Below are 27,996 nucleotides of genomic sequence, written 5' to 3' on the forward strand. Positions count from 1 at the left end.
TCCTTTATAAGAAAGATTTTAAAGTGCTCCTCAATCTAAATCTTCTCTCCCATTTCAGATAGAGAAAGAACTCTACTATCAACCTAAGTCCTAAAATGGAATTGAACAACAGCACAAACCACAATACCATTGTTATACTGTGAAACCTAAAGCTGCATAATTGCATATTGAGTTAATAATCAGCCTTTCTCTTCCAGTTTACATCACTCTTATATAATTTATGGGCTCTCGCCTGCTCCCTGTGTCTCTCTGTCTCTGCCAAGAATCCAAGATTCTTTTGAGAATAGTGACTATATTTATTTCATCAGTAAATCACATGTAAACACAATGCTCTATACTGTGTGAGGACCAAATAAATATTTGTTTATTAAGATGTTCTTAAGACTTTAAGGCATTCCTGTTTTCCTTTGACACCTTTAACAATCACTTATAGAGAAAGGAAAATATAGATCTTGATATATGATTACATAGACCATCTTGAAATATCAGGGGAAAGTGTGTAACCAGGTAGGTACTTAGATGAAATTCAGTTTGAGAAGCAATATAAGAAATATTTAAAAATACGAAAGAATGTATAATTCATTGGTGAAATAACATTTTTCACAAATTCAAAAACTACCTTTTCATGCTCACCCAAGATGTATCAAAGATACCCATTATTCTTAAAACTCCTTCAAGAATGTCCCTGATTACATCAGGTGGCATACGCAATGAACGAATTTCTGAAAGAGATTCTGGCTTAATGTTTCCAACTGCTAGTTTAGCTTCATTGACTAGAGGCTAGAACACGAAAAGGCTTTTTTTACTTTCAAAAATATATGAAAAAATCACTAACTCTTTACAAATAATGTTTATTGTCATTTTATTAAAAATGACTCTAGTTACTAATATCCATTCTCTTCAAATATCAAAATGCCCTGAAACACACAAAAAGTACAAAATGTTCAAATTGAGAAAGTAAGAGTTTCTTCTCACCATAACTACAACAGCCTAATTTGGAAAATCTAATTTGTTTTGAGACAATTTGCCATTTTCAGAGGCTCTTTATATGCTAAGACTTGTTTGCTTATTTAATCAAGTCTCAAGAAAAAAGCCTAAGAGTTTATCTTAATTTATCTACAAAATATTTTTTCCTCTACAGTCAAAACAACATGGTTCACACAAAACAAAGATTATTTTTAACAACCATCAGTTAATTTTGCTTTACTCCTCCTAGCAGATTTTCCTTCCTGCTTCTCTTTTATAAATAGTATTGAGTGAAAGCACATTGATAATACTATTAGAAAGTGACTTATGCTTTAAACTCCTATGTAAAGTTGGTAATCAAAATGTAAATGGCTCTTACACTGTTTCTTTTTTTTTTAAACTTACCTGTACTTCTTTTAATTCATCATCAATTTTGTTTTTCCTTTCTTCAATTTTAATGACTTCTTCTGCTATTCTGTGTTTTAGTCTTTCAAGTTCTGTCTTTTGTTCACTAGCATCTACAGGAATATTTAAATAGCATTCCAATCAATTTTAATGCACTCAACATTTAAAAGCATGATACCAAAAATGTTATTTTAAAATAGCACTTTCTATTAAATGCTTTTCTAATATTAATTGGCATAAGAGTTTCTAAAATGCCTAGGAAACTGATGATATAAATTACTGTATGTTTACTATTAAGAAGTATGCTTTATTTATTTTTTTCTGAATAGCAAAGTAATAAATGCTTACTATTTAAAAATCAAACATGTCTGAAATGCATAATTTAGAAAATGATCATAATAATACACATTTAACACTTGTAACAACCCTGAGATAAATATTATTATGCTTATTTCATAAATAAGAAAACTGAAAATAGAAGTCTTCTATAATTCTAATAGTAGAATACTAATAATTCTTAGAGACAATCTATAGTATATTAGAAGTTTGTTTCTAGACTTTATTTTAGACAAAAATTAATTGAGGGCTTCCCTGGTGGCGCAGTGGTTGAGAACCTGCCTGCTAGCGCAGGGGACACAGGTTCGAGCCCTGGTCTGGGAAGATCCCACATGCCGCGGAGCAACAGGGCCCGTGAGCCACAACTACTGAGCCTGCACGTCTGGAGTCTGTACTCCACAACAAGAGAAGCCGCGATAGTGAGAGGCCCACGCACCGCGATGAAGAGTGGCCCCCGTTTGCCGCAACTAGAGAAAGCCCTCGCACAGAAATGAAAACCCAACACAGCCATAAATAAATAATAAATAAATAAATAAATAAATAAATAAAAAGCCAAGCATTTAAAAAAAAGAGCAGGCTTTAAAAAAAAAATTAATTGAAATCATGACACAATAATATGGCAAATATATGAACAAAAATTAGTAAAGATTCAAAGAACACTAAATGATATATTAACACATGACCTCTTTGCTCATGAATACAAAAATCAAGGGTCTCACATATATAAAATGGATGAACATTATGAATGTTTGTGTCTGACTTATTTATTTATTATACTATAAAAAAAACCAAGGGAAAAAATTTGTCAAGAAACCTTCCAAGAATCGTAACAACAGTGATTCTCAACCATATTATAATCATTCAAGGAGTTTAAAAACTAATGCTTGGCATCCTCTCTAGACTTATTGTGGTAATCATGTCACATTATATACATATACAGAATCATTGTACACCTGAAACTAATATTGTGCTATGAGTCAATTATATCTCAATTAAATCAAAAAAAGAAGAGACCAGAGAGTTTTCTTCTCTCTCTCTCTCCCTTCCTGAACTGGAATAAATTTCTGTTGTTTAAACCAACAACAAGAACAATACTAACGCCTTGTGTCCTATTGCCAATATATTGATTCTTCAGGTACCTGACATGTGAGCGCAATTGATATCTTCTATGTTCCACAAGCATTTCTACCTGTGTATCTCTGCTACCGCTCCTCAACAGGGAAAGTTCTTTTCTCCATCTCCACAATATCAAAATCACCCTTACAGGCCCAATTCACGTGCTTCGTGTTTTATTAAACTATTCCAATTGTAAGTTATATCTATTCTGAGTGACTACAGCATTTAGTGTGTTCTTTCCTTATGTCACAAACCTAGAGTTGCTAGCTTTAAAAGTTGTATGGTTTGGTATTTAAGCTGTCTCTCCCTACCATACTTATGTATAAAATAACAAACAGAAATGTCTCCAATTTATAGTTGAGCAAAATTATTAACTTATAATACAAGATGCAGAGTTATTCTTCTGGGTCTCTACTAAGTAATACAATTAGCTACAGTCTTAGAAATACCTCTTCCCAGAACAGTCCAGAGAAAAGAATAGCATAGTACTCAATGTATCTTAATAATGTTCACTAGTTTGAAGGTACATAGGCACACGGAGTGCTGAATATTTTCCTTTTGTAAATATATAGTTATCAATGATATTATTCTTTATGAAGCTTTTACTTTTTTCAAATTACTCTTTAAAGGTAAGAAATTTAAAGGCGTTCCAATCGCAGCAACAGAAGCTAGGAGAATACGGAACGATGCCTTCAATTTCCTGAAGGGAAAAAAAAGTATTTGATACATATTCTTAACAATAAAAATGACTAGCTGCTTCAGATAAATATTTATATTACTTGGGTTCTAAAATTCCTTGATAAAAAATTATGCTAAAGTTTTACAGTATGAAAATTAAATTTATTATCTGATCTATTACTTCCAGGTCAGGCAGTCCATAAATTTATCTTGTAAACACTGAATGTGTATATAATCATCAATTATCTGCAAATGTTATTGCTTTGAAGATTTTCCATCTGCCAAGGAATTTATTTTGACATGCCAGGTGAAATCTTTTGCTTATGCCATTCAAATCAGTCCAGATCTTCTCCTCTTGAGAAGTTCACAATAAACAAACCTCCCTTCCACGCTCAGATTTTCAATGAAGATGACCAAACATGAAAAGAAAGCTTTTTTTGTGAATAACTAAGAATTATTCTTTAACTGAGAATAAAGCAATCATGTAAGAAAAATAATAATAAAACATATTCAGAAGAAAAAAAATATTCAGGAAAAATAAAACTTCATAAAATATCCTCTGAGAGCTAGTTGGAGATACTGCAACAATGAGACAATAACAAATAAGGACACTACTGCCAAAAGGAAACATCTAGAGATTTTTTTAAATCTCCTGAGAAATAATTTAACAGAAATGAAAAACTCAATAGGAGGGTTAAAAAATAAAGTTGAAGAAGTTTTGAAGAAAGTAGAGCACATAGAGAAGAAAAAAAGTGAGAAAATATTAAGAAAATTAGAGAACCAGACCAGTAAGCCCAAAGCCCAAATAATAAGAATTCTAAAAAGCAAGAACAGAGAAATAAAGGAAAAGGATTTATCAATAGAATAATTTAAGGAGATTTCCCAGAACTGAAGGAGATACATTTTCAGGTAGAAAGAACCCACACTGGACACAGTAGATGAAAATAAACCTAAACCAAAGCAAATCACCACATCTTTCAGAAAAATGGAAACAAAGATCTAAAATAGATTCCAAGTGAGAAAATAAAAAACAACAAGTCACCAAAACAGATCAGGAATTAAAATAGCTTTGAGTGTTTCAATCACAACAATGGAATCTAGGAGAAAATGGGACAATGCCTTCAAAATCCAGAATACTATTCCCAGCACACAACCAACCAACCAACCAAGGACAGAGAAGAATGTTCATATATGTGAGATCTCAAAATTTATCGCCCATGTATCCTTTCTCACAAAGCTTTTGGGGATAGGCTCCACAGAAACGAAGGCGTAAACCAAGATGATAAAGAATGATCTCAGGACAGCAGCTGTAACCAGGCAAAAAATGAAACAAGCCAGAAGGCTCTAGGAGAGAATGCTACAGGTGGCTGATGAAAATTAAAAAATAGCTGAGGGCTTGTGAAGTCTTCACAGAATATTTAGAACACATTTTTAAATACGCAGTTTATGGAGTCATACCACTCCCCTTCCCAACTATCAGAAGTTTGGAAAAAAGGTTACTCTTCTGAGAAACTCAGTCAAAGAAGCTCTGGATTTGTAATTACCAGGCTAAGCACTACAAAGCTAAGGGCTAGAATGAGGTCTCATACTAAAAAATAAGGGGATTACATTTCCTTGCTGATTAATGATGTTGAGCATCTATCTTTTCATATATTTACTGGCCTCTTTATAAGTCTTTTTTCATGAAGGGCAGGTTCAAATCTTTTGCCTATTTTTAAATTGTATTGTTAGTTTTATTAGTATTGAGTTGTAATCACTTCTATACATGCTGGATACAAGTCTTTTATCAAATACATGTTTGTAAATATTTTCTCCCAGTCTGTGACTTGCCTTTCATTTTCTTTGGAATTTATTTCAAAGAGCACAGGTTTTAATTTTGATAAGATCCTATTTATCATTTATTTTCTTCTTCTATTTTGGTATCATATCTAAGAAAGCTCTGCCTCACCCAACATCATAAAGATTTTCTCTCATATCTTCTTCTAAAGTTTTATAATTTTATGCTCTACATTTAGGTCTATGATCCATGTCGAGTTACTTTTCATATAAGTTGTAAGGTAAAGGCTTGAGGTTTTTTTTTCCTCTCTTCATGGATCTCCAAATATTCCAGTACCACTTTTTAAAAAGATCACCCTTTCCCCATTTAAACAGTATTTTTGTATACAATTAATTGACCATGTATGCATGAGTCTGTTTCTGGATGCCACAGGGTTCCGATAGTCGCTATGCCTATCATTACACCAATATTACCCTACATTGACTACTGCAGCTTTATAGTAAGTCTTTATATCATAAGCCCTCCAACTTTGTTATTTTTAAGACTTTTTTATGCTATTTACTTTTACTGAGATATATACACTAGTCTGATAAACACTGAAGTTAATTTAAATAAAAGAGGCATTGGACTTCAAGTAAGGTTAATAGTCACCCACATTGAGATGGGGAAACATATTTAAGACAAATCAGGGAGGTAAAACTAACAGAATTTAATGATTCATTAGAGTCATGAATTGAGGGAACAGACATCTAACATAATTTATAAATTCTGTCTTGAATAATTAGCTATAGTGTAGTACCATAAACTGAGGAAAGGAATACAGAAAAGGAAATTATAAGTTCAGTTTTTAATCTGTTTTGAATTGTGAGACTTTCAAGAAGACATGTCTAACAGATAATCAGCTACTTGAGTCTGAAGTTCAGAGGAAGGATAAGGCTGAAGGACAAAAAAGATGGATTTGGTGGTAATCAGTATGTAATCAGTACTAAAAAGCAAGGTAATGGACAGGAGCATACTGAGAGGGTGTGCAAATGTAAAAGAATACCCAAGCAAGAAAGAACAGAGAGAAATCTCCCTTGAGAGGGTTCAACAAAAGAAAGGCAATGTTAAAAGAGGATATAAACAAAATATTAAAAATATCATGAAAGTATAAATAGAATGAATAAAGATTTTGTAAATCTTGAGAATATTTAAAACAGGGAAAACCCCTGAAGCCTAAAAGAGATATTAAGAAAAATAAAAGGAAATATTAACTAACAGAGGGTAAACAAAATCAGTTACAGACAAATCTATACCAATTAAAATGTTTATATTTTTATATTATAGATAAATTAGTGTATGAACAATTGAGGATAATATAGTTTTGATTTCAAACAATATGGGAAAATAACACACTCTTCCACAAAAGTTCAAGTACACAACGCTATCAGTCTACTCAGCACAGACAAGCAATATTTTTTAAATCCACATAAGTAAAAATGTTATTTTCACACTGACTGACAATCAGGCATAAATGACCTTTCTAACGTTTGCATCGCTGAGCTTACTCTAAACATTACCTGCATTGATACTGTGATCTCTTGAAGAGCAGAATCTGCTTCATCCTGCTTAGTTTTAAGTAATACACTTTGTTCTCCGGCTTTTCTGTTCAGTTCATCCACGAGAGCTTTAGCTTCATTTAGTTTAGATACACCAGCCTACATTAATAAAATGTTGATTGACAGTATTAAAAGAAAAGGAATTTTATATACATACAGTAAACAAAGTCTATAAGAAAGAATCAAGCATAAATGTAAATGTGTACATATACTACATTTGCAAGTGGACTCAGGTATTTTCATCTTGCTGATTATAATAATTTATTCAACTGTGTACTCATTAAGATGTAGTAAAAGACTCCACAGAGGCTTTAGAGAAAGACAGATTTTAAAGCATCACAGTAAAGCTGAACAGATCAACATATATTAGATATTAGATAGCTTAAATAGTAGGGTTTTTACTCACTGCATTAGACAGGAAGGAAAATAGAAAAGAAAAAATATACTGTAAACCTTTCCCATTTTTCAGTCTCATTGGTTGGGCAGAAGGACTCAGGGGCCACTCTTTTTATATTGGACGTGACTTGGTTTGTCTGTCCGCTACCCAACTATTTTATAAGAGACTGCCTTGGGACCTTGAAGATGGCGGAAGAGTAAGACGCGGAGATCGCCTTCCTCCCCACGGATACACCAGAAATACATCCACACGTGGAACAACTCCTACAGAACTCCTACTGAAGGCTGGCAGAAGACCTCAGACCTCCCAAAAGGCAAGAAACTCCCCACGTAACTGGGTAGGGCAAAAGAAAAAAACAGAGACAAAAGAATAAGGACGGCACCTGCACCAGTGGGAGGGAGCTGTGAAGGAGGAAAAGTTTCCACACACTAGGAAGCCCCTCCGCGGGCGGAGACTGCGGGAGGCGGAGGGGGGAGTTTCGGGACCGCGGAGTAGTGCACAGCGACGGGTGCGGAGGGCAAAGCGGGGAGATTCCTGCACAGAAGATCGGTGCCGACCAGCACTCACCAACCCGAGAGGCTTGCTGCTCACCCACCGGGGCGGGCGGGGCTGCGAGCTGAGGCTAGGGTTTTGGTTTTGGACGGAGCTCAGGGAGAGGACTGGGGTTGGCGGCTTGAACATAGCCTGAAGGGGTTAGTGCACCACGACTAGCCGGGAGGGAGTTCGGGGAAAAGCCTGCACCGGCCGAAGAGGCAAGAGACTTTTTCTTCCCTCTTTGTCTCCTGGTGCGCGAGGAGAGGGGTCTAAGAGCGCTGCTTAAAGGAACTCCAGAGACGGGCGCGAGCCGCGGCTAAAAGCGCGAACCCCAGAGACGGGCGCGAGCCGCGGCTGAGGGCGCGAGCCCCCGAGACGGGCGCGAGCCGCGGCTGAAAGCGCAAACCCCAGAGACGGGCGCGAGCCGCGGCTGAGGGCGCGAGCCCCTGAGACGGGCGCGAGCCGCGGCTAAAACCGCGGACCCCAGAGACGGGCGGGAGACGCTAAGGCTGCTGCTGCCGCCACCAAGGGGCCTGTGTGCGAGCACAGGTCACTCTCCACACCCCTCTTCCGCGGAGCCTGTGCAGCCCGCCACTGCCAGGTTCCCGGGATCCAGGGACAACTTCCGCGGGACAGCGCACGGCGGGCCTCAGGCTGGTGCAACGTCACGCCGGCCTCTGCCGCAACGTCACGCTGCCTCTGCCGCCGCAGGCCGGCCCCGCACGCAGTGCCCCTCCTTCCCCCATCCCCCAACCCCCGGCCTGAGTGAGCCGGAGGCCCCGAATCAGCGGCTCCTTTAACCCCGTCCTGTCTGAGCGAAAAAACAGACGCCCTCCAGCGACCTACACGCAGAGGCAGGGCCAAATCCAAAGCTGAGCTCCTGTGAGCTGTGAAAACAAAGAAGAGAAAGGGAAATCTCTCCCAGCAGCCACAGAAGCAGCGGATTAAAGCTCCACAATCAACTTGATATACCCTGCATCTGTGGAATACCTGAATAGACAAGGAATGATCCCAAACTGAAGAGGTGGAATTTAGGAGCGAAATCTATGATTTTTTTCCCTTTTCCTCTTTTGTGAAGGTGTACGTGTATGCTCCTGTGTGACATCTAGTCTGTATACTCTAGCTTCCACCATTTGTCCTAGGGCTCTATCCGTCCATGACTTTTTTTTAAAAATTCTTTTTCTTAATAATTAAGTTTAATTGTAATAACTTTATTATACTTTACCTTCGTTCTTTCTTTCCTTCCTTCCCTCCCTCCTTTAGACAACGAATCACCCCAAAATTGAGGGAGGTGTCTCAGGGAGCAGGATTTATGATTTATCCCCCTTTACCTCTTTTTGTGAAGGTGTATGTGTATGCTTCTGTGTAAGATTTTCTCTGTATAGCTTTGCTTCCAACATTTGTCCTAAGGTTTCTATCCGTCCCTTTTTTTTTTTCTAAATTTTTTTAATTCAATAACTATATTATACTTTATTTTATTTTTACTGTATCATCTTTCTTTCTGTCTTTTTTTCCTTCTTTCCCTCCTTCCTTCCTTCCTTCCTCCCTCCCTCCCTCCCTCCCTCCTTTCTTTCCTTCTTTGCTTCTTTCTTCCTTCCTTCCTTTCCTCCTTTCCTTCTTTCTTTCCTCATACTTCTACTAATTCTCTCTACTTTTTCTCCCTTTTATTCTGAGCCGTGTGGATGAAAGGCTCTTGGTGCTCCAGCCAGGAGTCAGGGCTCTGCCTCTGAGGTAGGAGAGCCAACTTCAGGTCACTGGTCAACAAGAGACCTCCCAGCTCCACATAATATTAAACAGCGGAAATCTCCCAGAGACCTCCATCTTAACACCAGCACCCAGCTTCACTCAACGACCAGCAAGCCACAGTGCTGGACAACCTATGCCAAACAACTAGCAAAACAGGAACACAACCCCACCCATTAGCAGAGAGGCTGCCTAAAATCATAATAAGGCCAGAGACACCCCAAAACACACCACCAGACGTGAACCTGCCCACTAGAGAGACAAGATCCAGCCTCATCCAGCACAACACAGGCACTAGTCCCCTCCACCAGGAAGCCTACACAACCCACTGAAACAACCTTAGCCACTGGAGACAGACATCAAAAACAACGGGAACTACGAACCTGCAGCCTGCAAAAAGGAGACCCCAAACACAGTAAGATAAGCAAAATGAGAAGACAGAAAAACACACAACAGATGAAGGAGCAAGATAAAAACCCACCAGACCTAACAAATGAAGAGGAAATAGGCAATCTACCTGAAAAAGAATTCAGAATAATGATAGTAAGGATGATCCGAAATCTTGGAAGTAGAATGGACAAAATGCAAGAAACAGTTAACAAGGACCTACAAGAACTAAAGATGAAACAAGCAATGATGAACAATGCAATAAATGAAATTAAAATCACTCTAGATAGGATCAATAGCAGAATAATTGAGGCAGAAGAACGGATAAGTGACCTGGAAGATAAAGTAGTGGAAATAACTACTGCAGAGCAGAATAAAGAAAAAAGAATGAAAAGAACTGAGGACAGTCTCAGAGACCTCTGGGACAACATGAAACGCACCAACATTCGAATTATAGGGGTTCCAGAAGAAGAAGAAAGAAAGAAAGGGACTGAGAAAATATTTGAAGAGATTATAGTTGAAAACTTCCCTAATATGGGAAAGGAAATAGTTAATCAAGTCCAGGAAGCACAGAGGGTCCCATACAGGATAAATACAAGGAGAAACACGCCAAGACACATATTAATCAAACTGTCAAAAATTAAATACAAAGAAAGCATATTAAAAGCAGCAAGGGAAAAACAACAAATAACACACAAGGGAATCCCCATAAGGTTAACAGCTGATCTCTCAGCAGAAACCCTACAAGCCAGAAGGGAGTGGCAGGACATACTGAAAGTGATGAAGGAGAATAGCCTGAAACCAAGACTACTCTACCCAGCAAGGATCTCATTCACATTTGATGGAGAAATTAAAACCTTTACAGACAAGCAAAAGCTGAGAGAGTTCAGCACCACCAAACCAGCTTTACAACAAATGCTAAAGGAACTTCTCTAGACACGAAACACAAGAGAAGGAAATGACCTATAGTAGCGAACCCAAAACAATATATAAAATGGAAATAGGAACATACATATCAATAATTACCTTAAATGTAAATGGACTAAATGCTCCCACCAAAAGACACAGATTGGCTGAATGGATACAAAAACAAGACCCTTATATATGCTGTCTACAAGAGACCCACTTCAGAACTAGAGACACATACAGACTGAAAGTAAGGGGATGGAAAAAGATATTCCATGCAAATGGAAACCAAAAGAAAGCTGGAGTAGCAATTCTCATATCAGACAAAATAGACTTTAAAATAAGGACTATTAAAAGGGACAAAGAAGGACACTACATAATGATCAAGGGATCGATCCAAGAAGAAGATATAACAATTGTAAATATTTATGCACCCAACATAGGAGCACCTCAATACATAAGGCAAATACTAACAACCATAAAAGGGGAGATCAACAGTAACACATTCATAGTAGGGGACTTTAACACCCCACTTTCACCCATGGACAGATCATCCAAAATGAAAATAAATAAGGAAACACAAGCTTTAAATGATACATTAAACAAGATGGACTTAATTGATGTTTATAGGACACTCCATCCAAAAACAACAGAATACACATTTTTCTCAAGTGCTCATGGAACATTCTCCAGGATAGATCATATCTTGGGTCACAAATCAAGCCTTGGTAAATTTAAGAAAACTGAAATTGTATCAAGTATCTTTTCCGACCACAACGCCATGAGACTAGATATCAATTACAGGAAAAGATCTGTAAAAAATACAAACACATGGAGGCTAAACAATACACTACTTAATAATGAAGTGATCACTGAAGAAATCAAAGAGGAAATAAAAAAATACCTAGAAACAAATGACAATGGAGACACAACGACCCAAAACCTATGGGATGCAGCAAAAGCAGTTCTAAGGGGGAAGTTTATAGCAATACAAGCCCACCTTAAGAAGCAGGAAACATCTCGAATAAACAACCTAACCTTGCACCTCAAGCAATTAGAGAAAGAAGAACAAAAAAACCCCAAAGCTAGCAGAAGGAAAGAAATCATAAAAATCAGATCAGAAATAAATGAAAAAGAAATGAAGGAAACAATAGCAAAGATCAATAAAACTAAAAGCTGGTTCTTTGAGAAGATAAACAAAATAGATAAACCACTAGCCAGACTCATCAAGAAAAAAAGGGAGAAGACTCAAATCAATAGAATTAGAAATGAAAAAGGAGAAGTAACAACTGACACTGCAGAAATAAAAAAAATCATGAGAGATTACTACAAGCAACTCTATGCCAATAAAATGGACAATCTGGAAGAAATGGACAAATTCTTAGAAATGCACAACCTGCCAAGACTGAATCAGGAAGAAATAGAAAATATGAACAGACCAATCACAAGCACTGAAATTGAAACTGTGATTAAAAACCTTCCAACAAACAAAAGCCCAGGACCAGATGGCTTCACAGGTGAATTCTATCAAACGTTTAGAGAAGAGCTAACACCTATCCTTCTCAAACTCTTCCAAAATATAGCAGAGGGAGGAACACTCCCAAATTCCTTCTACGAAGCCACCATCACCTTGATACCAAAACCAGACAAGGATGTCACAAAGAAAGAAAACTACAGGCCAATATCACTGATGAACATAGATGCAAAAATCCTCAACAAAATACTAGCAAACAGAATCCAACAGCACATTAAAAGGATCATACACCATGATCAAGTGGGGTTTATTCCAGGAATGCAAGGATTCTTCAATATACGCAAATCTATCAATGTGATAAACTATATTAACAAATTGAAGGAGAAAAACCACATGATCATCTCAATAGATGCAGAGAAAGCTTTTGACAAAATTCAACACCCATTTATGATAAAAACCCTCCAGAAAGTAGGCATAGAGGGAACTTTCCTAAACATAATAAAAGCCATATATGACAAGCCCACAGCAAACATCATCCTCAATGGTGAAAAACTGAAAGCATTTCCACTAAGATCAGGAACAAGACAAGGTTGCCCACTCTCACCACTCTTATTCAACATAGTTTTGGAAGTTTTAGCCACAGCAATCAGAGAAGAAAAGGAAATAAAAGGAATCCAAATCGGAAAAGAAGAAGTAAAGCTGTCACTGTTTGCAGATGACATGATACTATACATAGAGAATCCTAAAGATGCTACCAGAAAACTACTAGAGCTAATCAATGAATTTGGTAAAGTAGCAGGATACAAAATTAATGCACAGAAATCTCTGGCATTCCTATATACTAATGATGAAAAATCTGAAAGTGAAATCAAGAAAACACTCCCATTTACCATTGCAACAAAAAGAACAATATATCTAGGAATAAACCTACCTAAGGATACGAAAGACCTGTATGCAGAAAATTATAAGACACTGATGAAAGAAATTAAAGATGATACAAATAGATGGAGAGATATACCATGTTCTTGGATGGGAAGAATCAACATTGTGAAAATGACTCTACTACCCCAAGCAATCTACAGATTCAATGCAATCCCTATCAAACTACCACTGGCATTTTTCACAGAACTAGAACAAAAAATTTCGCAATTTGTATGGAAACACAAAAGACCCCGAATAGCCAAAGCAATCTTTAGAACGAAAAAAGGAGCTGGAGGAATAAGGCTCCCTGACTTCAGACTATATTACAAAGCAACAGTAATCAAGACAGTATGGTACTGGCACAAAAACAGAAAGACAGATCAGTGGAACAGGATAGAAAGCCCAGAGATAAACCCACGCACATATGGACACCTTATCTTTGATAAAGGAGGCAGGAATGTACAGTGGAGAAAGGACAGCCTCTTCAATAAATGGTGCTGGGAAAACTGGACAGGTACATGTAAAAGTATGAGATTAGATCACTCCCTAACACCATACACAAAAATAAGCTCAAAATGGATTAAAGACCTAAATGTAAGGCCAGAAACTATCAAACTCTTAGAAGAAAACATAGGAAGAACACTCTATGACATAAATCACAGCAAGATCCTTTCTGACCCACCTCCTAGAGTAATGGAAATAAAAACAAAAATAAACAAATGGGACCTAATGAAACTTCAAAGCTTTTGCACAGCAAAGGAAACCATAACCAAGACCAAAAGACAACCCTCAGAATGGGAGAAAACATTTGCAAATGAAGCAACTGACAAAGGATTAATCTCCAAAATTTACAAGCAGCTCATGCAGCTCAATAACAAAAAAACAAACAACCCCATCCAAAAATGGGCCGAAGACCTAAATAGACATTTCTCCAAAGAAGATATACAGAATGCCAACAAACACATGAAAGAATGCTCAACATCATTAATCATTAGAGAAATGCAAATTAAAACTACAATGAGATATCATCTCACACCAGTCAGAATGGCCATCATCAAAAAATCAAGAAACAATAAATGCTGGAGAGGGTGTGGAGAAAAGGGGACACTCTTGCACTGCTGGTGGGAATGTGAATTGGTTCAGCCACTGTGGAGAACAGTATGGAGGTTCCTTAAAAAACTACAAATAGAATTACCATATGACCCAGCAATCCCACTACTTGGCATATACCCTGAGAAAACCAAAATTCAAAGAGAGTCATGTACCAAAATGTTCATTGCAGCTCTATTTACAATAGCCAGGACATGGAAACAACCTAAGCGCCCATCATCGGATGAATGGATAAAGAAGATGTGGCACATATACACAATGGAATATTACTCAGCCTTAAAAAGAAATGAAATTGAGCTATTTGTAATGAGATGGATAGACCTAGAATCTGTCATACAGAGTGAAGTAAGTCAGAAAGAAAAAGACAAATACCGTATGCTAACACATATATATGGAATTTAAGGGAAAAAAATGTCATGAAGAACCTAGGGGTAAGATAGGAATAAAGACGCAGACCTACTGGAGAACGTACTTAAGGATATGGGGAGGGGGAAGGGTGAGTTTTGACAGGGCGAGAGAGAGTCATGGACATATACACACTAACAAATGTAGTAAGATAGATAGCTGGGGGGAAGCAGCCGCAAGGCACAGGGATATTAGCTCGGTGCTTTGTGACAGCCTGGAAGGGTGGGATGGGGAGAGTGGGAGGGAGGGAGACGCAAGAGGGAAGACATATGGGAACATATGTATATGTATAGCTGATTCACTTTGTTGTAAAGCAGAAACTAACACACCATTGTAAAGCAATTATACCCCAATAAAGATGTTTAAAAAAAAAAAAAAAGAGACTGCCTTACAAATGGGTCTGGTAAGCAATCACTCAAAATGCTTCAGCTATTCTTTGGGTGGTTGTTTGACCCTGGCTATTATAACATGCCTGGCCATTATAACACCCCATTCCACGGCCCATGGATAATCCAAGGAATAAACATGAAAAGTATTCCCTCTCTTCTTTAATATGATTGGGTTTTTGTCATATAACAAATCAGAAGATTTGGAAAGATAGTAATGGCAAAAAAAAGGAATGTAAATAGTATTTACTGAGCACCCAGCACAGAGGACAGGCATCATGCTGGTTCTTTACATTTGAATTTTATCTAATGTACTCAACACATTCACCCAATTAAGCTGCAACTCAGTGAGTTTAAGTGATTTACCTGAAACACCATAGAGAACTAAATCAGGAAATTACCCCTCCAAAGCATGTAGAGTTAGTGGCTTAATATAAATGAAAGTGAATCATTAGAAAGAAGAATAAAGATAACTCTGCCAATTAATGTTCCTAGTTTACGACCCTCACAAAGAGAAGCAAGGACTTGGCAGAGGAAATTCTCTCTGACAGAATCTGAAGCTGACATTCTAATACCATACTTAAGTTTAAGCTCTGCAGTTAGAGAAATACAAAAAGAAAACTGTTCAGAACGTACCAAGTCAAGTGACATGGATAAGAATATGTTTATAAAATATAATTTTAAGAATATATTTATAAAATATAATTATAAATATAATTTAAAGTTTATTATAAAGCATAATATTGGATATTACGTGTTAATAATAGGCATTTCTGATTTCTAAAACACATTCATATGAAAAAGACATTTAAAGACAGCACCATAAACTATCAAAAACACATAAATACCATGCAGTGAAGAAATAATTATTCAAACAAAAAAAAAAATTACAAAACCATTACTATAATCTAGTGGCTAGTAAAGACAGGTAAGTGAGACAGTTTTCCAAGACATTTAATACAGTACAATATTTATTTATATTAAATATGGCAACATGGCATTGTGATTTATATAATCCTTGTCCCCTATGTATAGATAAAATAATTTAAGATTACCAATATTGTACCTGCAAATGACTTTGTCTTTTTAATAATTCCTTTCTCTTGCTGCTACTAATGGCAGAATACACACGTAAAAAGGTCATATATCGGCTTGGTGTAGCACCATATGCTTTACAAGACTCGTGGATTAATAAAAATGATTTTAGAAAATCAGGATCAACTAGAACAGATGAAAAATAAATGACTTAATATAAGTACGATCCATTAAGAATTAGAGAAAATGAACTTAACTATATTTATTCTTGCCAGATACTTCTACGCAATGAAATTATAAATATGAGATAACATCTTTGCCTTAAAGGTGCACAGGCATTCCTATCCATTCACAACTTCCATTTTTCTTATTAATTTTGTATTATTAATTTCATTGGTCTCTATCCTTCCACTGTAATATATTTCCCCTGACAATTTTTATTACTGCAAGAAAGATAAATCTATAGCTTGTCATAACATATAAATTAACTGGAACTACATAACATGTAATCCAAAAGTAAGCTCACTAAAAGCTACTTGAATGGAAAAGAGATACCAAACCAAGTAACACCTATCCACTCTTATTTACACAGGGAGAAACAGGACTTCAAAAGCCAAAAAATTAAGAACAAGCTCCCATTAGATCCAATATATACATGACCAAACATACCATCTCCCTCTCGTGGTCTCAACCTATTTCCCTCTATATTCCCTACCTCAGTGAATAAAATCAACTTCTAATGAATTTTCCAAGCAGAACCCTGAGAAATATTCTTGCATCCTTCTTCTTCCTTGCATTCAACAGCCATTACATAACCAAGTCCTCTTTAGATTACCTCCTAATATCTCCCCAAGTCCATTTCTTCCTCTTAGATTAGAAGGCAATAGCCTTCTATACTGGTCTACAGTACCTCTGGTTTCTCTGTACACTAATCTGTTTTTCATAACTGAAGAAAGGGGTAGACACAGAGACTTACGTTTCTAAAACAAGCCTCTGGTTACATCTCTACCAAAAATCTCTCAATTATTCCAAATTACCCACAAGTCAGAATCCAAATTCCTTCTTTAGCATGACATGGAAGGCTCTTCCTTACCCAACCATGTCTACCTTTTTCTCTTCATCTAGTACTCTACTATTTATTATATCCTATGTCTTAGCCCTTCAGGGTATTTATAGTTCCATAAAAATGCCTATTTTATTTCTTCAAGCCTTTTCCATGCTAGTCACTCTAACCAGAATGACCTTCCCCAAACTGCCTGTCTGGGCAAAGTGCATTTCCTTTAGTATCTGCTAGGTAGAGGCTTTACTTTCCAATGTACTTCATATAAACTTCTACCATCACTTATCCTGCTATGGCAAAATATTATGTTTATATATAACATATTTCTTGCTACCACTAGATTATCCTAAGTCATCTCCAGTATCCAGTCCAGTACCTAATATAAAACAAGTTCAATAAATATTTAATAATTAGATGGTTAGATTAAATAAATGAATAAATATGCTATGGTATAAAAGAAAAAGACCACAGTCAAAGTTAATGTGGAAATGGAGAAAATAATGAGAACATTATAGTTAAGAAAATATTATGTCCATACTCAAAGAATCATAACACAGTTTTGCATATGAATTGAGTGCTTTGACATACCTAAGTGATAAGCTAATATGAAAAGTTTAGGCTATTAGCCCAAAACCCTATATAAGTAAGTCCTTTAGATCATCTGGGTCAAAAATGTAAATTTCTAATGTCTTAATTTTAAACAACAGATATGCTGTTAGGTCCTATATGAAATGACATAAACATTAGTTTTTAAAAAAGAGGGCTTTAAAGTTTAGTTTGCACCAAAAAACCTAACTTAGTTAGTTTAGCATTATTCCAGTTCATAATCATCATGGATCTTTAATGGATCTATAACATTAGAAATCAGAAATTATTTCACCAATAAAAATCAGATAAAGTCAATTTCATCAAAATACTACCTGAATTTTTTTTCTTTTCTTCTTTTCTTTTTTTGTCGCTATATTTTTCTTCACCACCTGTTTCACTGAATAACATTTCAGGTATCTAAAATAGGAAGAGCATTTCTTTAAACCTCAATTCAGTAGGAAAAAAGTTTAAGTAAATCCAATATCAGAGGTTAAAAAACCTTTAACACACACACACACCAAAAAAAGAAAAAAAGAAACAGTCTCAATTGGACTTTTCTTCTAGGATTCTTTAGAGGACATTATTTCCTAGTCAAGATTTTGACACATATCAACCATTAATGTATTGCAAATTAATAGCACATAGAAAAGCTTCAACATCTCGCTTGAAAACTGATTAGAGTTTTTGAAATGAAGAAAATCACATTTTTGATTGAATTAGAAAATAATCACAGATGCCATTTAAAATAGTAAAATAATAAAATAAATGTTTTATTTGGCATCAAACTAATAAAATGCCTTCATGGCATAAAGGAATAGGAAGAAAGCTTAGCTTTCTTAAATAAGAAATAACTAAAACTAAACAAAAATAATTTCATAATTGATAATTAACATAACTGCCATCAACATAATTGATAATTCTAAAAACTATCTATTGTCTACAGCTAGGTTTTTGCCAGTATCACAAATAAGAAAATAAAGTTTCATGAACAGATATCATCATTATTAAAGAAAATATTATAATCTTATAAGAATACTATTTTAAAATATACAAAAAAAATTTTTAACTCTATTTCTGGGAAAAAGAAAATAAATAAGTAGAACTCTGAAATTTTAAAATTAAGCCAAAACCTTCAACTTCTTTCATCTGATACAGTTAACATTCCTAACAAGAGGAAGTACAAGTAATCTAGGTAATTAGGTCAAAAAATCGTTTTCTGAATTTCTCAGACTGAATAAACCATTAAGCCAAAAGATTCCTTAACTAATGGAAAGTTTGAAAGTGCCATGGTTCTTGAGCCAAAGAACATTTATTTTTTCAAATACCTTCACTGATTTCTGAAAAAACACTTAAGCAACTGTGAGAATATTTTAAATATACCCTTTTAAATCAATGGAAATTTGTTTCTTTGGAAACTTTCTTTAAAATTTTATCCCTTATATTAGTTAGCGGGATTGTGGTAATCATTTCACAACATAAAAATATACAAAACAACATGTTGTATACCTTAAATATATACAATTTTATGTGTCAATTATACCTCAATAAAGTTGGGAGGGGTAGGAAACATTCTATCCCTAAACGATATTCTACATTAGCAAAGTTTTCCTGCCTGGATTTACCCACATTCCCCTTTGCCTCCACTCTCCCTCTTTGGGGATAAAAATGGCACTTTCTAAAAAGAATTGAATAAGTATATTAACCCTATTAATTCCTATTAATACCCTGACCTCTCGATTCCTTGAATTCTTCTCCTTCTGTTTTCTATCACCTTTTTCCCGGCCACTCACCCCCACTTCAAAGGGTCACACCCTGATATCCTGTCACTAACAGCAACTGCAATCATTTCATAATCTCACTTTCAAACATCCCACTCTTCTACCACTACACTCCTGCCTTCCCAGCTCATTCCATTTGCAATGTCAATCATCCTCAGACTCCACCAAGACCTACGATCTATTAATTTAACAACTTTTATACTGTCATTCACCATCTTCCTACCATAATTTCTCAGCTCCCTTGGCCTTCACTTGCTTTGTCATACTCGAGTAGCAAAGCAAAGCCCCAATCCTGGTTAAATGCAAGTCACCACCTATTGAAGGTCTGCACCTATGAGTGCACATGTAATTGGAGAAAAAACACACAACTATGCTGATTGGCCTCACTGAACTTTATAATCACTAACCTCACGTGAACCCTTAATGCTACCTAGCTATTATATTCCATTCTCCTAAACCTTTCACTCTTTCCCTCTTCCAAACTACTATTTTGCATATCCTCTAATCTCTCTTCAAGACTCCAAAATCTGTTCCCTCAACTTTTCTCTCAACTGATAATCTTACCTCGTATTTCACTGGGAAAATAGAAACATCCAGAAGTGTCCAAAACTTCCCATACCACACTTGCCCACCTACTTGGAACTGTGCCCCTGTACTCTGCTTCCCTTCCTGTTATTAAGGATAATGCTTCCATTCTACAAGCAAAGGCCTATCCTTAATCGTTTCATTTGTGCAATAGACCCATATGCTGTCTACTACCCAAGGATGTTGCTCTAGCAATTTTCCCCTGTCTTTCATGTAACATACATGTTTTGCATCTTTTTTGCATTCCCAACAGTGTATGAAAATGCTACAGTTTGTCTCAACTTAAAATATTTTTAAAAAAGAAAGAAAACATTTTAACCCCCACTTCCTCCAGTTACTGATCCATTTTTATCTTCTACTTCATAACAAAATTCCTCAAAAGAGGCAACCATATTCACTCTCCACTCTTCTCATTCTTTCTGAAACGCATGTCAATATGTTTTTTCTCCACTACTAACTGAAACTGCTTCAAAGTCACTAATGAACGCCATGCTGTTAAATGCAACGATCAGTTCCCAGGCCTTGTCTACCTTCATGTGTCACCATTCATCCTTCCTCACTCCTTTGAAATGCTGTCTTCTAGGCTTCACTTGTCTACACGCTCTCCTGCTTTCCTATTTCCCAAGCAGTTCCTTCTCAGTATCCTTTGCTGGTTCCTGTTCTTCATCTCAACCTCTTAATGTTGAAGTGCCCCAGAGTTCGGCCTTTGCAACTCTCCTCTCTTTGCCAACATTCACTTCCTTAGTGATATTTTTTCTCACAGCTTTAAATGCCAGCTATACTCTGATAATTCCCACAATTTTACCTGTATGCCTGACCTTTTCCCCTGTTCTCATATATCCAAATGTCTTCTCAATCTTCCAACTCAGATGTCTTAACACCTCATATTTCACACATCTAAAACTGAAAGCCTCATATTCTCCTCCCAAAATGTTCTTCTCAGAGTCTCCCCTCAACTGACAGGTATTCCATCCTTCCAGGTGCTCAAGCCAACAGACTTGGAGGTATCCTTAACTCCTCACTTTCCCTTACACCTTATTACAATTTGTCAACAAATCTTATCGTTTCTACTGCAAAACATACCCAGTATCTACCACTTCTCACCACCTCTACCACTACATCCTGAGAGCAAGCCATCCTCGTCTCTTGCCGAATTACTGCAATAGCTTTATGACTGCTTCCTCCTTGTCTTCTATGGTCTATTTTCAGCTCAGAAGCCAGAGTATTACCATTAAAACATTAGAATAGTTTTGCTCAAAAGCCTCCAAGGGATCCCTTACTTGTTTCCAGGAAAGCCAAAATCCTTATAATAGCGTCCAAAGCCCCACCCTAACCTTTCTCTTACTTCACTGACCTCATCTGCAACTACTCTCCCCTTTATCGCTCTGTTACAAATGAACTGGCTTCTTGCTGATCCTCAGAATCACCAGGCATGCTCTCATCTCAGGTTCTTCACCTAGAAAGCTTTCCCCCCAAATATCCCCCAAAAGAATGTAAATTCCATGAGGGCAGGGACTTTTGTCTTTTTCTCTGCTATATCCCCAATATATGGAATAGTGGCATGTATTAGGCACCCAATAATTACTAATTCTTAATGAATACCTCTTGTTCATTGGCCTCCACAGACTAGAATAACTTTCCTCTCCTTTACCTACTTACTGAAATCTAACTAAAATATCATCTCAACTCTAAAACCTTGTCTATTATCTCAAATTACACTCCTTCCTCTGAATCATGACAGGCATTAGTCTGCACTTCTACTATACAAAAATAAAGAAATGAATGACTGGGAATATGAGTATCATTCAAAGAGATAATATTGAAAATTATTATTAATTCAAATGAAGCAATATAAAAGGCTTCCAGCTGAGATGGTGCTATAAGTTCACAATTTAAACTCTTCCCCCTCTGAACACATATCATAGCAATGACAGATTTTTTAAAAAGCATCTAAATTTTAATTTAAACAACAGCTAATATTATTGCTGTGATATCTTTATCATAAGCTAGCCTATAATAGGCTAAATAATGAAATGTATAAAATTTTTAAAGTACAATAATATCTCTGTGGTCCTTAATTAAGAACATAATCTTCCACCTAAAATTCTATACTCAACTAAACTATCAAATACAAGAGTATGAAGAAAAGAGTTATTTTCAAACTTATGAGAGATTTTCAGTGCCACAATTAAGGTAATATTATAATAAACACCAAAGAGAAGTTGTGACAATCAATAACTTTAAAAAAAATGTGCTTACTTTTTACTTCCATATTTAAACATTAAACTTACTTTCTTCATACTGCTATCTGACCAACCCTCCATCCACAACACCTGGCATTTCTTATGCAAAGCAGGATTACTCTCACAGTTTATTATGAAGTTTAAATTTGCAGAATCCATTATCAAGACAATATGCAAGTTTTGTTGAATTCCTAAAAAATAAGAAAATTATACTGTTGGAATATTACAATAATAATAATTGAAGAAACCTATATATGGTCTGGTTTTATGAAATTAAAATGTTTTGAAATGGGATGGTAGGAGCTGTTTATAAAAAGAACAAGCTATGAAACAGTATTACAGTATAATTTTTATTTTGGTTAAAAAATACGTGTGTGTGTGTGTGTTTGTGTGTGTGTGTGTGTGTGTGTGTGTATGCTAGGATAAAAGATCCAGAAAGGTATGATACTGCTGTTACTTTTCAAACATGACACTGGATTCTATTTTGTAATTTTTCTTTCAAGGATTTTTGTTTCATTATTCACAAGCAAAACTGATCTCTGGTTTTCTTTTAGGAGAAATACCTTTTCCTTCTTTCAATGACAATATCATTTTCCCTTTGTAAAAAGGATTTTGGACACTTTCCTTTATTTTCTATGTTGGACACTTTCCTTTATTTTCTATGTTCTGAAACAGTTTAAAATAGCATTGAGATGATCTGTTTCTTAAAGGTGTAGTAGAATTTCCTTGTAAACTTGAAGTGGACAGAAGGGAGGGTAGCTCTTTAACAACTGTCTCTATTTCATCAATAATAAATGTTCTTTTAGAAAAATAAAGATCAATGTAATAGTCATGTCTGGGTGCTGCCATCATTGCCTTATTTTTTGTTTATCAATTTTAGATATCTACAGTGCACATGAAACTACTCCTGCAGTAATCAAACTTTCTTTAGTTCCAAAAAAATAACACTACAGAGTCTGGCACAATCTAAATAGTTCAATAATTCTCTAACATAGGAGGTACTAAAGCACAAATTTCACCACATGAAAACAAAGGCAACAAAGTAAATATTCCAAAGAACATTACCATACTTTCACCCTTCCCTTTCACTAAAATTTTGCTAACTTGTTTTTATTATAGGTTAGCCTTTATGCTACTTATTTGCTAATGAGAAAATAATGCAAATTAAATGGTATTTATTTCATATGAAACATAGTTTAAATTGATTAATGAATTCTATGGCACTTACTATATGTGAAGTAATTGAAGACTGGTCCAAAAAAACCATCCTGTGAAGCCTGATCTTTAAGAGGCAACAGCAAGGGCTCTAATTCTTCAAGAGTGTAGAGTCCAGGAACTTCACCTACAGAACATTACATTTCTTTTGAGTTTTACCTGCATTACACTAATTCAAAACACATTTTACACACACAATGCTTCTTCTATTTTTGTAATCAAATAATCTGATGTTATTCAAGCTTTGTTTTCAAAAATAAACAAACCCTATCACCCTCTATATTATTCACAAATCTACATCTATAGCCTTCAGTTGATTAAGCAAACCATTAAAGACAGTTCATAATCTAGCCATCTATCTGCTTTTCCAAGTCCTTCTCTACCCCAACCCCACAAGACCTTGTATTCTAGCCTCAATGAACTTCTTTGTGTTCCAAAAATTTAATGAAATACTCCCTCTTCCTGGAATATTATACCCACAGTCTTCCTCTGCCCCTTATCTTCCCCTAATATTATTGTTTATCCCTCAAGACACTACTTTGTCAACTGCTATGTCCATGAGACTTTCCTGAATACCCACATGCTAGGTAAAGCATTCCTTTCTCTTGTGTATAGTATCCAAACATCACTGTTTAGCATTTACCACATCATTTAATAATGAATGAATTACTTCCCTTTCCTGCCCAATTAGATTCTGAATTCCCGGACGGCAAATATTTGATCATGATCAATATTAACCTTAGGGCATTCTTAGCAAGTGTCTAAAACATAAATATTTGTTAAATAAATGAAAAATGAATTATCAAATGAATGAATGAACTTGTACTAGAAATCAGGAGAACTAGTCATGGCCTGCTACTATACAACAGAATGATGAAAGTCAAATCAAAGGTGATTAAGACTATAAGAATTTGATAGAGGGTTTGAAGCTTGTCTTGTTCACCACCATAAATCCAGTTATTTAATAAATATTTGTTAAACCAACATATTTGTAATTCACAAGAAACTGTAAGATTAAATGAAAATTCTTTTGCTGCATTCATGTAGAGCCCAACATAGTTTGAATACCTACTTTTCTTTAGGTTAATCTCAGAGGTACCAGACTGCTCCCCAACCACCAAGGATGTACATATTCAAATGCATACACACATAAATGTGCTCTATGTCTTCCTCTAAATTTCAGCCATACCAAGATACCCTCGATTTCTTAAATTTGGTAAAGAAAGCTAGCTCTATTTACATATTCTATAGGGAACAAGAATTTGAAATACAAAAAAGAGACAAAAAGGCCTATTGAGTACTTTCTCTGAAAGTATTTTTCAAATACTTTTTTTGCCAAAAACGTTGTCAAAATTTAACTTTACCAAAATTTAGCTTTATTTATGATTTTTGCTATTATATCTTGATAAAAAGACCAATTTATCTTACAATAAAAATAATTACTGGGTTAATGCTTATCTGGATGTTTGCTTTCAGAAATTAAAACCAAAACAAAAATACAAAAACCCTGTATATATCTGGCCTACAAGTTTATCTCAGCCAAAATGAACAAGGTCTCCATCTAGTGACAATTTAAGCAATATGCAGGAATGTGCACCTTAAAAATCAGAAGAGATTATTTATAAAAAGGGCCGCAAACACTTCAAGCTTGCTCAAGACATACCACTTTCACTATACCATTTCCCTTCACTTTGACAGAAATTGACCTACCACTTGTGTAACTAGAGTCTTTCTCATTTGAGCACTAAAGTGTAGATACCTCACTTTATAAATGTTTCCTTCAACCAAAGCTGTTAACTTCTGAAAAAAAAAAAAAACTATTTTATCCCAGAGTCTACCTAGCACGATACAAAACAAGTATTTATTAAAACCTGAGTGGAACATGAGCATCATGCAAATTTTGTCCTCGGGTGAAATAGAATGGAACAATTCATATAGTTAAAACTAGTTTTTAACAAGGTTTACTTTGTACTTAAGTACCAAAATACTTAGTCCAAGTTTAAAACGAAGCTACCTCATACCAATTCTACTAACAGTGGTTATGCATTATAAGGAGATTATAATAAACTTCATAAATTCTTCAGAAAAGGAAGAATTGCAGGAAATTGCAGGTATTCTCCTCAGGAAATCACCAAAAAGGTCAGGTGGCTCCAGAGACAAGAAGAGTACAACACAATTCGAGAAATATGAGACCTCATATATCTGAAATATATCTGCTATTATATAACCCCATTTAAGGCCATATTATAATTATTCAATTATTCCATCAATGACGGACAGTGAGGTTCTATCAAATTTTTTTACAAATTATACTACATATTTCCTTACATACTAGTTCTTTTATTTCTATAGGTTAAATTTCTACACATAATATAATTTCTGTATCAAAGGGTATAACACATTTTTAAAATTTATTTATTTCTTTATTTTTAGCTGTATTGGGTCTTCGTTGCTGTGCAGCAGGCTTCCTTTAGTTGCGGGGAGCAGGGGCTATTCTGCGGTGGCTTTTCTTGTTGTGAAGCACAGGTTCTAGGCGCGCAGGCTTCAGTAGTTGTGGCTCAAGGGCTCTAGAGAGCAGGCTCAGTAGTTGGGACGCACGGGCTTAGGTGATCCACAGCATGTGGGATCTTCCTAGACCAGGGCTTGAACCCGTGTCCCCTGAATTAGCAGGCGGATTTTTTTTTTTTTTTTTCTTGCGGTACACGGGCCTCTCACTGTTGTAGCCTCTCCCGTTGCGGAACACAGGCCCCGGACGTGCAAGCTCAGTGGCCATGGCTCACGGGCCCAGCCGCTCCACGGCATGTGGGATCCTCCCGGACCGGGGCACGAACCCGCGTCCCCTGCATCGGCAGGCAGACTCTCAACCACTGCACCACCAGGCACGCCCGAGCAGGCAGATTCTTAACCACTGCACCACCAGGGAAGCCCAGTTATAACACATTTTTTAAATAAGTACTGGTTGATAACTTTCCTAAAAGGTTATAACTTATAATAGTCCCACCAAAAGTGTGTTAAGAGGGCCAATTTTTCAGTATATTCATCAATATTCAATATTTAATCATCATTTTTATATAATTCCACAATCTCTTGGTTTTATAAAAACAGGGTTTCTCAGTTCTCCTGCTCTGAGCATGTTTAATGTTTAATCCCATGTCACCTTAATAAAAGCTATGCCAAGTATTCTCTGAAACATAATTTTATATAAGATCACTGTACTTGAATAATTTTTACATTACTTTTATTTTCTTTAAATAGAACCCATTTACTTGCCTGAAGACAAAAGGCTATTGATCATCTCCAAAAATGTAGGATGTACAAACTGATAATCCTCAAGAAGTAAAACTACTTGTTGTGCTTCAATACCTGCAAGATGTAGCACCTGCACAATAAGAAAACACATTTTGGTACACATTAAATATTTTTGGCACAGGTAAAAACTTTCATTCTGTATGTAAACTAAGTTGTTTTTATTGATTGATATTTGAGTAATCAAAATTTAGCCATATAGTCTAGAAAGTAAATCCACTGAATAATCAAAATTTAGCCATATAGTTTGGAAAGTAAATCCAGTTCATAAACAAATACTACTGGGAGGAAATTTAATTATTTTACATCTAGGACATTAAAAGCTAGAGGATAATTTTTAAATACACCTACATATGTCCTAAATGCCACCTTTTTGTTTAGCTTACCTATCCATATAACATCCCATAATCTGGGGTGCTGAGAGCTAAAAACATAATTTTGTAACAATTATGGAGAAAACAATCATCAAAATTAAAATAAAGACTATGTTGCATATCAGAGATTTAAAGGTCTTTAAAGGCTTTTAGAATAACTAACTGTGATTTAAAACCAAATTAAACAAAAGACTGTGAGTCACTCACATGTTTGAGATCATTTTTGAACTGCTTCAGTTCATATCCCCTGGAAATCTTTGGTGAAAACAGCACTGCTCCATGCATATGACTGACTAAAGAAGTGATGGTCCGACGACCTACACCACTGCATCCGGCTAACAGAAGTGAACCTCCAGGAAAACTCAGCACTCTGTCTATCCTAGACACATATTCCAGGACTTCTTGGAAAAGTAAAATATCTAAATTCTGGTTATCTCGTCCATAATGAATAAGACCCTTCAAAAGATCACAAAGCGTATTATATAATGAATGTAAGTCCAAATTACATAATAAAATGTTAGTTATCTAGATTAAGAGATTATATTTTTGGTGCCCTCAAGAAAAGGGGTTAAGTATATTCATGTTGTTTCACACTCTTTTATCTATCCAGTAATCCAGCTTTATGGCACTTTGTAAGGAAAAATTTACATGATGTCAAACAAGTTCACAGGTC

At 35.8% G+C, this 27,996-nt stretch overlaps 1 protein-coding gene across 1 annotated transcript in view; it reads right to left on the bottom strand.

The window, feature by feature from the left end:
- Nucleotides 1–27,996, bottom strand: part of DYNC2H1 (dynein cytoplasmic 2 heavy chain 1) — a 376,258-nt gene that overhangs the window by 243,772 nt on the left and 104,490 nt on the right. Inside the window, 9 exon segments of the mRNA XM_032639512.1 lie at nucleotides 620–780; nucleotides 1,372–1,485; nucleotides 6,838–6,975; nucleotides 16,206–16,360; nucleotides 18,155–18,239; nucleotides 22,477–22,619; nucleotides 23,657–23,770; nucleotides 26,914–27,022; nucleotides 27,531–27,779. Of these exon segments, the coding sequence (XP_032495403.1) occupies nucleotides 620–780; nucleotides 1,372–1,485; nucleotides 6,838–6,975; nucleotides 16,206–16,360; nucleotides 18,155–18,239; nucleotides 22,477–22,619; nucleotides 23,657–23,770; nucleotides 26,914–27,022; nucleotides 27,531–27,779 (1,268 nt within the window).

The sequence above is a fragment of the Phocoena sinus genome, chromosome 8, assembly GCF_008692025.1.
Source record: "Phocoena sinus isolate mPhoSin1 chromosome 8, mPhoSin1.pri, whole genome shotgun sequence".
In the NCBI taxonomy this organism is placed as follows: domain Eukaryota; kingdom Metazoa; phylum Chordata; class Mammalia; order Artiodactyla; family Phocoenidae; genus Phocoena; species Phocoena sinus.